Source organism: Monopterus albus, unplaced genomic scaffold (genome assembly GCF_001952655.1).
Source record: "Monopterus albus unplaced genomic scaffold, M_albus_1.0 scaffold121.1, whole genome shotgun sequence".
Classification (NCBI taxonomy): Eukaryota; Metazoa; Chordata; class Actinopteri; order Synbranchiformes; family Synbranchidae; genus Monopterus; species Monopterus albus.
Window position 1 is genome coordinate 1,510,246 of NW_018128001.1, and position 14,575 is coordinate 1,524,820.

The 14,575-nt window shown below is 45.4% G+C and overlaps 1 protein-coding gene across 1 annotated transcript in view; it reads left to right on the forward strand.

Annotated features, from left to right (window-relative positions):
- rnf123 (ring finger protein 123) overlaps positions 1 to 14,575 on the forward strand; it is a 41,605-nt gene that overhangs the window by 25,692 nt on the left and 1,338 nt on the right. Inside the window, exons 26-35 of the mRNA XM_020612174.1 lie at positions 1,250 to 1,357; positions 1,441 to 1,618; positions 3,392 to 3,466; positions 4,493 to 4,580; positions 7,612 to 7,699; positions 8,599 to 8,683; positions 12,371 to 12,510; positions 12,779 to 12,835; positions 13,880 to 14,011; positions 14,193 to 14,220. Of these exons, the coding sequence (XP_020467830.1) occupies positions 1,250 to 1,357; positions 1,441 to 1,618; positions 3,392 to 3,466; positions 4,493 to 4,580; positions 7,612 to 7,699; positions 8,599 to 8,683; positions 12,371 to 12,510; positions 12,779 to 12,835; positions 13,880 to 14,011; positions 14,193 to 14,220 (979 nt within the window). The remainder of the gene's footprint in view (positions 1 to 1,249; positions 1,358 to 1,440; positions 1,619 to 3,391; positions 3,467 to 4,492; positions 4,581 to 7,611; positions 7,700 to 8,598; positions 8,684 to 12,370; positions 12,511 to 12,778; positions 12,836 to 13,879; positions 14,012 to 14,192; positions 14,221 to 14,575) is intronic.

Below are 14,575 nucleotides of genomic sequence, written 5' to 3' on the forward strand. Positions count from 1 at the left end.
TATTGAGTACCAGGACCACAGGTCATTAATTTTTGTAAGTCCCAAACAGGCCATGCTGCACTCTGCTTCACCCATGGAGAACCACACATCTCCGGCCAGGCTCTTATCATCTCTGGGCTTTTTTTTTATGCTCTTGGCTTTCCTCTCATGACTGCTTTAAGTGCATCCCACAAAATATCGGGGTTAATCTCTCCACTGTCATTTTCAGTTCGATAAGTTGTGATCCCTGTTTATCTCTTTGACGATTGATTTATGATTTAAAATTCCTTCATTTAATTGCTTAATTTCTTTTCTGTGGTTTTAACTGAATTTTTAGATAACTTCTGATATATCCGCCTCTTCAGTTTCACACAAGTAGTCACTTTTGGCATAGCTATGGTTAGAAGCTGAGTAGTGTGTCTAATCCGTTTAGAGGGATGAAGTTCCTTCCGAATGTCAACTATACCAAATTCATTAAATATTGTTTGAAACATTTATAAATTTGCTGCCTGTTTATACTGTTTGCACTGTTTGTTGCTTGTTAATACTCTTATATTGTTATCTTACACAGCCTTATGTTGGTTTACTGTTTACTTGCACCTTGCATGGGGACATGTACATGCACATCGAGAGCCGATGTACCAGTCAAATTCCTCGTGTGTCCAACACACCTGACCAATAAAACTGATTCTGATCGTTTTAGCAGCATGTTTGGTATTTCTCTTGCTGTTTGTTGTGTCTAGTTTGCTATTTGTTAACCAGTGTCACTATTTCATTCTCTAACTTTCCTTTTACAATAGTAAATCTTCCCTCCCTGTCACAGACTTGCATTCAGATTTCACTGAGTTGGGAGTTAGTATAGTCCTCGTGTCCAGTCTATATCACAGTAACGAAACCTTTTACAGCGCTGCAGTTTGACGATCATGTACAGTAGATACTGAGTTTTCTTTGTGGGCTGAAGATAATTGGCTGTGTTGTGCGTGGCCACTTGTCTCACTGGCTTCATGTGCAGCATCAGTGTCACCAGCAAACATAACTGTAGCTGTACAGAGTAAATGGACACAAACAACACACTTGAAGGACGTGAAATAAGAAAAACCAGAAGACTTCATTCTAACAAGCTAAAGTTTAAAGGGCTCCTTACATGCATCCTTAAAGCTGTGATGATACACACAGACATTCAGATCAGCTTCCCCACATTTTCCTGGTGATCTGATGCAGTCGGACCCCAGTGAAACAGAGTCCTCACGCTGTGTTTTCTGTCCCTCAGAGACCAGACATCCTGGAAGAGCTCCAGAAAAGCCAGAAGGTTTTTGCAGAGAAGCTGAACCACCTGAGCAGGAGACTGGCCTGGATCAACGCCACCATCTACTCCAAGGTGCTCCAGCTCCTTGGTGTTTGTGTGCCACGGTCGTTCGTTCTGCCCAGTTCTAATTTTTGTCCGTCTGTCCCTCTGTCCAGGAGAAGATGCTGGATGTGTACTGGCTGCTGTGTGTTTGTATTAGGACCATCGAACATGCTGACAACACCGGCTCCTTGTTCGCCTTTGCTCCGGAGTTCTACCTCTACGTAGCCATGAATGCATACAGCGCCCTCAAGAACTACTTCAGCCCTGCAAACAGCATGGAGGAGCTGCCAGGTGAAGCCCCCTTCCAGTAGGAGCCGCCTGGAAACAGGTTTCATCAGAATCAGGCTTTGATATTAAGATTCTGTCCCTGTGTCACGGTTCTGGTCCTGCTCTTTAGGGGAAACTTGGTTTAGGCTGATATTGTCTATGAAAGTCCAGCAATAAAATGAGTCAAAACAGAGCCACATGGCGTAGGTTCATGGCAGCACACAAACACCAGGCAAAGGCATTTCAAAGGTAACAGCCATAAACAGCTTCAACAGGACCAGAGTTACTGTCTCAGTGCACTGTGTGCAACAGAGAGGTGGCTTAACCCTGAACTCTCAAACTGAACTCAACAGTTTCCAGCTCCACTGGTTTAGTGTCCAGTTCTGCTGAATCTCACTGTGCACACAAATGTTTCCTTGGAAGAAACTGGTGATTAATTCCACCAACTGTTTCTCCTGTATTAGTCCTGCCACACTGCTGTTGGCATTAATGAGACTAATGACCCATCAATCATATATTAAATGCTTCAGGCTTACTTGTACAGCCATCATCTGAACCAGGAAATAGAGGATAACATGTACTGTAGGTAAAGACGCCATAGCAGCTGATGACTAATATCTAATCAGCTGCAAACTCAGCGTTTCCTTTAAATTCACTTCTCACAGCTAATAAATTCATTGTGTATCCATTTCATATTAATTAAAACCTGTTAGCAGGTGTAGGAAGAGATCATGTTTTTAGAAATGTATGGCTGCTTTGAAATGGGTTGACATTGAGGAGGTTTTCAGACCACAGCACTTCACTCAACGCTTGTTTCTTACATCTGGTTTTTAACTCTTTTAAAGGTGCAGAGCCTGAGAATCCTCCTGCCTTTAACTTTCCTTCAGTGATCAATTGTGCATCCATCGCCTGTACTCACACCGCGAGCCTGAAACATGCCCAAGTCCAACCCACAATGCACCTGTGCTTTGCACATTCATCTGACATTATTCAGCCAAAAAATCTGCCGCTGCAAGCTCAATAATGGAGTTAAAAAGGAAACTGAGAGGTCACACAGGGTACTGTATATTGTTATTTAATTAGGCCCATTGATTAGTTGAATTTTACACAACGTTTTGTGTTATAATCCTTGTTACAAAGGCCTAACTGCAATTTAAAATCAGTTCTGCTTGGAAAAAAGTAGTCGTTCTTTAGCTCTTTGGGATGTAAGACTACGGTTTAAGCTAAAAGTGAAATGCGTGCAGATTTTTTTCCCTTTTTGGAGCCAAGTGGGTGTGATTTGAGCAGAGCGGCCTGGTGCGGCTCTGAGTGCAGCAGGCGAACAGCTCCATGAGCTAGGAGCAGAAATTCTCACCGCTCCGCTCACATGCTCTGACATCCATGGGGACGCTGCACACAGGAGCTGCTCATTCTGCTAATGTGAAGGCAAATGGGCTCACATACGTCCTGTTTCCATCCCTCAAAACATTGTGGGAAATGTAGTTCCAAACCCAAGACAGATTATCCCCCAAATCCAAGACAAGTGACACAGTTGATTTACTATGAACCTTGTTCCTGTTGCACTGTCAGTGACTAGAAAGTGTCTGCATCAGGTTGGTTGATTTATGGACATGGGTTTGTTACAGCACTAGCTGTAGCATTGTAAATGTACTCGCTCACACACGTCTTCACTGCTTGCGTGTCACATACAATTTGCTGTTTCAGCTGGAACAGAATCCAGGTCGACTGTAACGTGTGCCCACTGGCATCAGCAGAGCTTCATAGGTATGTGTCAACATCTTCTCTTCATTCCCTCAGGCTACGAAGAAACCTTGACTCACCTAGCTGCCATCCTGGCCAAGCACTTTGCAGACCTTCGCATTGTTGGGACAGGTAACACACGCTGCACATACACACTGTGAGTCTCACTGCTGTCTTTAAGATGCTAACATCGCGTACACTTTTCTGCTGCTCAGCTTTACGTACTGGTCAAAGAGAAAATACTTTTAATCCTTCTGCTTTTGTCCAACACTCTTGAGGAAAGTTAAATGTCATGCTGCTGTCATCTGAACAAACAGACCAGTGAATGAGATGTGAAATTCAGTCTGGGGGGGTCAAAGGTTTTGAACTCCTCTGACCATTTCATTTCTGTAAACCAGCCAACTGAGTACGTAGCAGCTGCTTCGTTCCTGTGACACTGAGCCGGAGCTGCTGCCAAACATTAACAGTCAGGAAGAATAAGCAGGCAGCCACAGAGGGGAATAAAGTGCTTTTGTCAGAACTTAATTGGCAGTTTGTGCTGCACTGGTCAGTCAGCAGCAATAAATCAGGGGCTGCAGACAATGGCGTGAATTTTCATGCCCTCCTCACATATTTCAAACCCTTTAAAATCCACCTGACATCAGCCCAAACAGGCTGCTTTTCTCCCACTTATCTGCACAAACCTGGCCGTGCTCCTTCAGTGAATCAGGATGAACGCAATTTGACTGCTGAGCAGCTGAAAACGGTGGCATGCCCTCGGTAAGCAGCCTCCTGTGTGTCTGTGTCAGGATTCGTTTCTCTTCCTTTGTCACCGGTCTGAATGAGCTCTCCATCTGTTTACGCTCACATCAGCGCCCCTCAGACTGTATCCGGTCTCTGTTTTCAATCAGTGCACACCCTGCTGGTGCTCTGTCATTTTTAAACGTGTATTAACAGTCTGCCTGAGGGGATCAGGCCGGTCTCTCTGCAGATAAACATTGTTATTGTTATGGTCCTACCTGGTGTTAGCCCTGCATGTGACGGTTTGAGTTTTAGTCTTGTACTTAAAAAAACCAAAGTAAGTGTTGAGTGGTTGTGGGTGTGTGTGAGGATGGGCTTCACACCATGACTAACATGCTGTTACCACATGAACAAACTTCTCCATTCTCTTCCTCTCAGATATCAAAGACTCGCTGATGCAGGCCCTGGCCAGTTATGTCTGTTACCCACAATCCCTCAGGGCCGTGGAGAGGATCCCAGAGGAACAGTGAGTGTCCCTCATCTCTGAGTGCTCTCGCTCATCAGTCTGTGTAGGAAGATTTGACTTGACTGTCCTGATTTTTTTCAGGTTGATCTTTTAAATAAGATTTTAGAAATGTGGCTCAGTTTGGTTTGAGCCAAGACCATTGACCATAAACGCGTGCAGATTTTTTTCCCTTTTTGGAGCCAAGTGGGTGTGATTTGAGCAGAGCGGCCTGGTGCGGCTCTGAGTGCAGCAGGCGAACAGCTCCATGAGCTAGGAGCAGAAATTCTCACCGCTCCGCTCACATGCTCTGACATCCATGGGGACGCTGCACACAGGAGCTGCTCATTCTGCTAATGTGAAGGCAAATGGGCTCACATACGTCCTGTTTCCATCCCTCAAAACATTGTGGGAAATGTAGTTCCAAACCCAAGACAGATTATCCCCCAAATCCAAGACAAGTGACACAGTTGATTTACTATGAACCTTGTTCCTGTTGCACTGTCAGTGACTAGAAAGTGTCTGCATCAGGTTGGTTGATTTATGGACATGGGTTTGTTACAGCACTAGCTGTAGCATTGTAAATGTACTCGCTCACACACGTCTTCACTGCTTGCGTGTCACATACAATTTGCTGTTTCAGCTGGAACAGAATCCAGGTCGACTGTAACGTGTGCCCACTGGCATCAGCAGAGCTTCATAGGTATGTGTCAACATCTTCTCTTCATTCCCTCAGGCTACGAAGAAACCTTGACTCACCTAGCTGCCATCCTGGCCAAGCACTTTGCAGACCTTCGCATTGTTGGGACAGGTAACACACGCTGCACATACACACTGTGAGTCTCACTGCTGTCTTTAAGATGCTAACATCGCGTACACTTTTCTGCTGCTCAGCTTTACGTACTGGTCAAAGAGACAATACTTTTAATCCTTCTGCTTTTGTCCAACACTCTTGAGGAAAGTTAAATGTCATGCTGCTGTCATCTGAACAAACAGACCAGTGAATGAGATGTGAAATTCAGTCTGGGGGGGTCAAAGGTTTTGAACTCCTCTGACCATTTCATTTCTGTAAACCAGCCAACTGAGTACGTAGCAGCTGCTTCGTTCCTGTGACACTGAGCCGGAGCTGCTGCCAAACATTAACAGTCAGGAAGAATAAGCAGGCAGCCACAGAGGGGAATAAAGTGCTTTTGTCAGAACTTAATTGGCAGTTTGTGCTGCACTGGTCAGTCAGCAGCAATAAATCAGGGGCTGCAGACAATGGCGTGAATTTTCATGCCCTCCTCACATATTTCAAACCCTTTAAAATCCACCTGACATCAGCCCAAACAGGCTGCTTTTCTCCCACTTATCTGCACAAACCTGGCCGTGCTCCTTCAGTGAATCAGGATGAACGCAATTTGACTGCTGAGCAGCTGAAAACGGTGGCATGCCCTCGGTAAGCAGCCTCCTGTGTGTCTGTGTCAGGATTCGTTTCTCTTCCTTTGTCACCGGTCTGAATGAGCTCTCCATCTGTTTACGCTCACATCAGCGCCCCTCAGACTGTATCCGGTCTCTGTTTTCAATCAGTGCACACCCTGCTGGTGCTCTGTCATTTTTAAACGTGTATTAACAGTCTGCCTGAGGGGATCAGGCCGGTCTCTCTGCAGATAAACATTGTTATTGTTATGGTCCTACCTGGTGTTAGCCCTGCATGTGACGGTTTGAGTTTTAGTCTTGTACTTAAAAAAACCAAAGTAAGTGTTGAGTGGTTGTGGGTGTGTGTGAGGATGGGCTTCACACCATGACTAACATGCTGTTACCACATGAACAAACTTCTCCATTCTCTTCCTCTCAGATATCAAAGACTCGCTGATGCAGGCCCTGGCCAGTTATGTCTGTTACCCACAATCCCTCAGGGCCGTGGAGAGGATCCCAGAGGAACAGTGAGTGTCCCTCATCTCTGAGTGCTCTTGCTCATCAGTCTGTGTAGGAAGATTTGACTTGACTGTCCTGATTTTTTTCAGGTTGATCTTTTAAATAAGATTTTAGAAATGTGGCTCAGTTTGGTTTGAGCCAAGACCATTGACCATAAACCACCCTTCTAAAGGTTAGGCATGGCTGCAGTACTCAGCTGCACACTGTGTGCTCAGCTCCTGATGTATTGAGGCAGTGGCCCATTACACAGTCAGCTCAGATCAGTCCAATAAAAGACTTGTCCTCGCTGATCCAAACATGTCGTAGAGGAACTGAGATGGACTGGAGTGATCTCCGGTCCCTGGAGGAGCGAAGGGACCATGGACTGAACATGAGACCGAGCCTTCAGGTGTGTTCTCGGAGTGAAGGAGAGCTCAGCAGGTTCAGTTCACTGGTGCAGCATCACCAAGCTATGTTTGCCACAGCCCCGGTTTAAATCCTACATGAGGAGAAAACGTTCATTAGTCATAAAGTTATCACATCTGGGACTAGTTTTGCTATGAGGCCATGAGGAGCCACATGGCTTGAATAGGAAAGGAGAAAGAGCTGGAGTGAGATGTACAAAACAAACACAAACACTCAGCTAGTTGAGACCAGAGATGCTCCTCCCTAAGAATCAGACTGATGTGGTTTTATTTTTCCATTCATATATGTATGTGATCGATCAGGCTGATCAGTTAGTGTCCTTCCTAGTTTCTTTATTTCGTTGTTCTTTCTTAGTAAAACCTTGTTGACATGAGTTAAAGTAATCACCTGGCTCTGGACAGAAGGCTGCCCCTGCTCCTGTCCTGGTTTCAGCTGTGAAACACTCCTGAGCTGGTTGTGCGTCTGCTTTGGTCTGACTCTCTTCAGTCACCTCCTTCACACAGTTGCACCACACAACTTCACATTTCATAGATGTGGACTCTTAAGCCTTGCTGGGGAACTTTCTGCAGCTGATACTTTGACTTCAGTGGGACTTTAAACGCAGGAGTTCTTATTGTAATGTAGTGTTTTTCAGTGGCCGCACTGGTCCTTCACCTTCAGTAAATAGAATCAGGATGTTTCCCACCTCTGCCCTCCTGAACTCCAGCTGTGACCTCTGCTGATCTCATTTCAGACGAGTGGCCATGATGAGGAACCTGCTGGCTCCGTATGAACAGAGACCCTGGGCTCAGACCAACTGGATCCTGGTCCGACTGTGGAGGGTGAGCACACACGCTGGTGCAGCTGTCTCTGTGAGGACCCTCAGTGACATATCACATCCCTAGGTCCTCATGCTAATCTAACACTGGGCGCACACTGTGCAGTTTTTTTTTTTCTGATCATGTACGATGTCTCTGCTCGCGCTCTACATCCCCTCCACTGTGTACAGCTGAAGAGCAGCGATGGGCTCCTGCCAACATTGCTGTTGGTCATGACACCGTTCTGATGATGCATCATACAGGGTGGTGCTACCAGAGCTGGATAAGCCTCGTCTACATTGATTCCGCCCTCTCAGTCTGATGCCTGATCTGTGTTGTGTCATTAGGTTGCTAGCTTTGTACTCACACTAGGACATTAAACTGACTTCGGGAGTAACTGTGGACCTGCTCGTGCTGTCTGATTGGCCAGGAGACAGCCCATTGGTCGTTTGAGTGATTTATAAGGCATCGAGCCTCGCACTGAACGTCAAACTCTGCCCCATTCCATAATCAGTTGGGGCCAAAATTGAATCCTTACGGTATCGACCCGACTTAACCTAAACGTGGTTCTTACAAGAGCCTTGAAGCCAAGTCTGAACCATCAAACAGGCCTTTGAAGGCATGAGAAATGCTATGTGTTGGAAACATACGGCCTCCCCTGTTTCCTGAGGAGGAAACCTGCCCCCCAGTACAGCAGTGTGACTCACTGGTTTAATAGCTGGTGAAAAACAGTGAAGGTCTATGGCACAGAGCAATGAGCTGGACCAGGGTCTGGACTCACACACATGACAGTGAGGACACCACATTCACTGGGGCTGCTGGTCTCTGGACGGGGTTGGTGGGGAATCACACACACACAGTCACTGCCTGCATTATCATCGAGTGTTGAGCAGATGTCTAAGCTGTGCGTTGTTGTGTTTCAGGGTTGTGGGTTTGGCTACAGATACACTCGCCTGCCTCACCTCCTCAAAACCAAACCTGAGGATGCCAACCTGCCAAGTCTACAGAGTAGGTGCTCTCCCTGTCTGTTTTCCTCTCACACTGTGTGTTTCTGGTTTCTGTGTCACGGTGTCCATGTGCAGTAGGGAGCCCAAACCGTATGTCAGTGTGGTAGTGAGCAGTCCAGGGCATCTCCACACTTGTGCCTTTTGTGTTGCTGCACCATTTCGGGATGCTCAACAGCCTGAGAGGAGAAGGAAGCTGAAATGAGTGAATCAGTCTTCCTTGCTTCCTGCCTTCTCTCTTTCTCTCGCTGCTTGTCTGTTTCTGACTCTGTCTTCTGCTTTTTCAGCCTCATGGTTTTTCTTTCTGCACATTCCCTCCTTTCAGTTTTAGCCTCAGAAAAAAAAAACGTTCTCCTTCCTTCAGAGTTTGTAAGTGTTCCAGGTTCAGGTCAGACCCCGTTTCCTTATGAATTTCCATAAATAAATTGAGGCTGTGACTGCCTGTCTGTAGCAGCTTTATTTTTACTACATCTGTTTGATATATGGCTTTAATCATTGGTCTGTGTGGAAGTTCAGTGTGTGTCAGCTCACATTGTAGTGCTTGAAATGACATGTTGTCAAACAGTGAATCATAGAAGTTGTCCTGCTTCTGCATAGTGAGCAGACAGAATGCAGAGATGTTATCTTCAGCCAGTCTCTGGTGTTTTCTCTTTTCTAACCATAATAATTTTAGAATGAAGGAAAATGACAGTATCTCATGTCAAGTTGTCTGGGTGTCTACAGTTCGTCGTGTTCTTGATTGTTTTATGGACACACAAACACCCAGCCCACATGAAGAGGAGCCTTGAGCAGCTGGCTCTCCTCTATGAGAGCACAGCTCCCCAGCAGCCCAACTGCTTCTGAAGGACAAGCTGGTTTGAAAGAGAAGTGAAAGAGGTCATCTGTGTAAACAGACCTTCAGTAAACAAAGGAGGTGGTCTTCGACACCACTCATCGGCCACTGCAGTGCGGTCCTGACATCCCTCCCCAGCCAGTTTACTACCCTGACTCATGTGACCCTAATGACCCACATGTGACTTCAGTGGCTCTCGAGGAGAACTTAAACACCTGGGACTCCCCACCGGTCAGTCAGAACTGAACAAGCTTCTCAGGTGAGACGTGTTCAAGAACCTCAAGCACATGCTTCACATCAGGAAGTTCAGTGATCATGCTGAACAGTGTCAATGTTTACGCTCGAGCCTGTTTAATCTTGGACTGTCCATGCAAAATGTCCCTATCCCCAAAGTCAGATCGTATCTTATGTGTGGCGGTGCACATTCACGCGGCCACTGATGGACTCATCCTATGCAGGATTATGAATGGTCAGATGATCAAATGTTTTTGTAATGAACTGCGGTGGCGTTCTGCCTCTGTACAAGCCAGGCACACACAGAACTAACCCCTGAATATGTATATTTGTTTGTGCCAGGTGCTTTAAAGCACCGTTTTCTGTCGTGTGATATGGGGAACCCAGGGTCAGGGCACAGATTGAGCCCAGTACAGGGTGGCTTGTTGTCTCATCTCCTCCTGTCTGCCATGTCCAAGTGTCCTCGAGCCAGACACTGAATCCCAGACTGCTTCCTGAGGTCAGACCAGCACATTGCACGGCCTCTCACCACCATCGGTGTGTGAGCGTGATGCACATTGTTAAGTGCTGAGGATAAAGGTGCTATTGAACACTGTTTTACCATCAAGGTGAGCAGCCTGGTGTTTCACTCACACACTGTCCTGTGATTCACACTGGCTCTAGGATGTGTTTAAGTCCACTTAAATGAGAAAATTTGTCTTTTGTCCTGCTCCCAGTCTTTGTGCTAAGCTAAGCTAAACGCCCCTGAACTCACCGTGTCTGGACCCCCATTATGTTCATCTTCTCACTGACTGTGGTGAAGCTGGCTGACAGAGGCGTGCTCCTTTAATCATTCCATTTTCTTTAAGCCTGTGTTGCTGTGTCATTGTCCTCTTTGTCTCGAAGCCTTTTTTCTGCATATCTGTTTCTTTTTCCATCCACTTAAATGAGAAAATTATTCAACTGAAAGACATTTGTCTTTTGTCCTGCGCCCAGTCTTTGTGCTAAGCTAAGCTAAACGCCCCTGAACTCACCGTGTCTGGACCCCCATTATGTTCATCTTCTCACTGACTGTGGTGAAGCTGGCTGACAGAGGCGTGCTCCTTTAATCATTCCATTTTCTTTAAGCCTGTGTTGCTGTGTCATTGTCCTCTTTGTCTCGAAGCCTTTTTTCTGCATATCTGTTTCTTTTTCCACTTAACTGATTTTCTGCTCTCGTCTCTCTGCATGATAATTGACTCTGATTTCTGTGTGCCTTCTCATTTGCATGCCTTTCAGGGGATCTGTCCATTGCTAGTTTCCAAAGTAAGTTCTTCTCCATCTGTTTTCTTTTGGCCAGCTGTCACTGTGCTGGTTTAGTTTGCTTTTTTAATAACAGTTGTTTCTCAGTGACATTCAGTGCACAGTTTCACCTGCAGCTCCTCGCTCTGTGCAGTCAGTTCATGTATGAAGTGTGTTTCCAGAACCAGCTCTCAGGAGAAACTCAGAGCCCTGGATACAACTCTGTGATTCCCCTTATCAGCAAACACTGTGACTGTTTGTGTTTTGTGTGTTTTGTGTGTCCCAATCCTTAAACATTCTGCCTTTTGTTTTCAATCAGCTGCTGAGTTCATATGTGTTGTGGAAAACCGGTTCACACCTACATACATCCTTTCTTTTTCTGGACTAACACAAAGGGCTTTAACTAATGATTGTTTAACTTATACAGTAATCTGTCAGTTGTTCTTTAATGAACTGATCATTTATTAGTCTCTAAAACGTCGTAAAATAGTGATAGTCAGTTCCCACAGCCGAGGGTGGAAGACTTTGTCCCTTAACTTAAAGTGATTAGGTTTACTGTGATAGAAAACAGACAAAAACAGGAAATCGGAGACATTAGAGGAAGTGTTTGCTTGATAAGTGACTTAAAAGATGAATCCGTTTTCAAACTTTTGCACTGACTGGCTAGTTGTTTGGCCTACACAGAACAAGGCAGAGGAGGCACCGCACTGCAGTTTTCTCCTGCTGGGAGCACTGTGACCTCTGTTTGCATCTTTAGGATTAACAGCAAAAAACAGGCTCCTTCCTGCTTTGGAGCACATGGGTTTTTCCTTCTTTGGGATCCAGGACAAAGGACGATGGGGCTAGAGATTATCAATCTTAATGAACACTTGGCTCCAGTGTTCCCATCACGTCTCCCCGAGGACAGAGCAGCTCCGGAGAGCTTCCCCTCTTCTGTTCCTCTTCCTCCTCTGTCTTTCTGTCTGCTCCATTTAATCCCTCTCCTTTTCTGTCTCAATTCTTTTTCTTTCTTCTTTCCTCATTTTTCCTCTGAGTTTCTTTTCACCCACTTTCCTGCTTTTATCTCAAGATTGAAGAGTATTTTACAACCTGACATGATGGTTTCTCACCTCAGTAAATCCACTTTCAACCTGCTTGCTCTGTTGCTGTAGGCTTTGTCCTTAAACCCTCACCTTCTTCTCCTTGCTGCTGCACTGGAGTGCAGACTGTTGGCTGTGTGTGGCACATGGTTGGAAACCTCTGCTCATCCTCATCCTCTCCTCTATCACACTCCTGCAGCTCCACTGAGAAACAATGGACATTTCACTCCTCTGTGTTCCCCTCCTGCTGTTCATTGACTTGTGTTTCTTCATCTTACTGGTTTAGAGCCTTGTCCATCGCTGCTGCTACAGAAGCACATGGCAGAGCTGCTGAGTATGGACAAAGACATGGCCGCCTCTTTCCTCAACAGTGTCCTGAACCAGCTCAACTGGGCTTTCTCTGAGTTCATCGGCATGATTCAGGAGGTGAGAAAACACCACTACATACACGCTACACTGTAGATCCTCCAGATCTCAGCTCGACATGACTGAATCTCCACTGCAATCCAAAGTCAAGTCTTGAGGGTTTGTGGAATCCTCCACTGAGAATTGTGAGTTTGTAAGAGTGGATCCACTGGTGATTTCAGATGGTTAAAGACATCTTCATCCTGACTTCCTCACTTCAAATTAGGTTTTTAAAATTCTGTGGTCACAGATTAATTTTAAGTCATTTTTTCTTTGTTTGTTTTCTCAGATCCAGCAGGCTGCCGAGCGACCAGAGAGAAACTTTGTGGACACTCGTCAGCTGAAGGTAATCGCACACACTGCAGCTCCCATGAACGGAGGTGTTTCCAGTGCTGTGCTTCAGCTAGAGGTCGACCGAGTCATAAACCAGTCTCTCTGAATAGGTGCCAGTCCTAAAATAGGCATTATGTACCATTCACCAAGGTAAATGCCATGCTACATTTTTAAACAGAGTAACAGTTAGAGATGATCATGGGTTAAAACAGTAGTCACTGTTTTCAAATGAATAGAACATTTAAAACCAGAACGGTCAACTGGCACTTGGTATATTCGTGTGACCCGGTTTGGGGATTCATGTGATATGAATCTATTTTTCAATCTATTCGACACCAGAAACGTGACTGATGATAAATAGCTGAGAGAAAATAGCTGTAGTTGTTTCCAAGGAAGCAAAATACATGGAAGTATTCATGTTCCACGGTCCATGAACTGATGCTGAGCAGAACCTCTGGCCTGCTGGACACAATAGTTTCACTATTAAATCAGTTAAATGACTTGTTTACTGAGGTCACCAGTGACTTGACCTTTTACTGTTTGTCATTGTTGTGTGTGTATTTGATTATGTAAAACCGTGTGACCTGCGTCAAAAAATAGACAAAGCAGATTGAGGCCACTTATGTGAGTATTATAAGGATTTAATTATTCTTGCAGCAAGGGAGCATTCAATACACACAATATGGTTGCATGAAGGAAATGCTCAGGGGGGCAGTCGCCCTGCAAGACATTTATACAGTCAGACTTTAGCAATCGTGGCAAGTCTGTTGTCATCACTGGCTTCTGGAACAGATATGTCTGTATCTCTGTAGTCTTATGAAAACTGAGCTGGTGTAAGCACACAATCAGCCAAATACATATGGTATCTATTCTAGATTTACTGTGTCTTCTTTGCAGGTACACAATGTATGGTACTGTGGGTCTCTTGATGTTACTGTCCCTAGATAAACATTTTTCCAACACAGACTTAGCCACTCTGTTTGGTTTCTGACCTAAAACCATGTTCTAGGCCTGTAGACCTGCTCCCTGCAGACTCAGTTGCTTTGTTGGTTCCCAGGTGTGCGCGACCTGCTTCGACCTGTCAGTCAGCCTGCTGCGGGTGCTGGAGATGACGGTCACTCTGGTACCTGAGATCTTCCTGGACTGGTCCCGTCCCTCTGCAGAGCTGCTGCTCAGACGGCTCGCTCAGGTAATCCACACCTGTGTGGGGTTAGTGAGTTCACTGGTGGATTTCTCTTGTGTGTCTGCTACAGCCTGTTCAGCCACACCTGAAGTTCAGAATGAAAACTTAAAGGGCAGGTACCCAGTTTCAGGTGCACACACTGAAACTGATGATGCTTGCTTGAAGTTTTCCTCCTGTTAATACTCAGAAGGATGCCTTCATAATGAGCTTCCAGTGTGAGTGAAAAAATCCACAGTCCTCATTTTGTGTAGAAGTATAAAAGGCTTAAATGAGTCTGGATTAGTCAGATCAGTTGTTGGTGTGTCTGCACTGCAGCTCAGCAAGGAAACACTGTCCAGGAACCAGAAACACTTTATATTTACACCCAGTAGCCGCTACTCTCTGCAAGTGTCAGACACCTCCAGAGCTTTTAACTTGGCAAACATTTCATTCTGAAGTTTGTCAGTAAAAGGATTTTTACTTTTTGTTTTTTAACTGTTTTGGTTGGCACGGTGTTGTGCAGGAGTTGGTTGACTTTGTAGTCGGATTTCTCCTTCAAATTAAACTGTTGACATTCATGTCTCTTCCTCT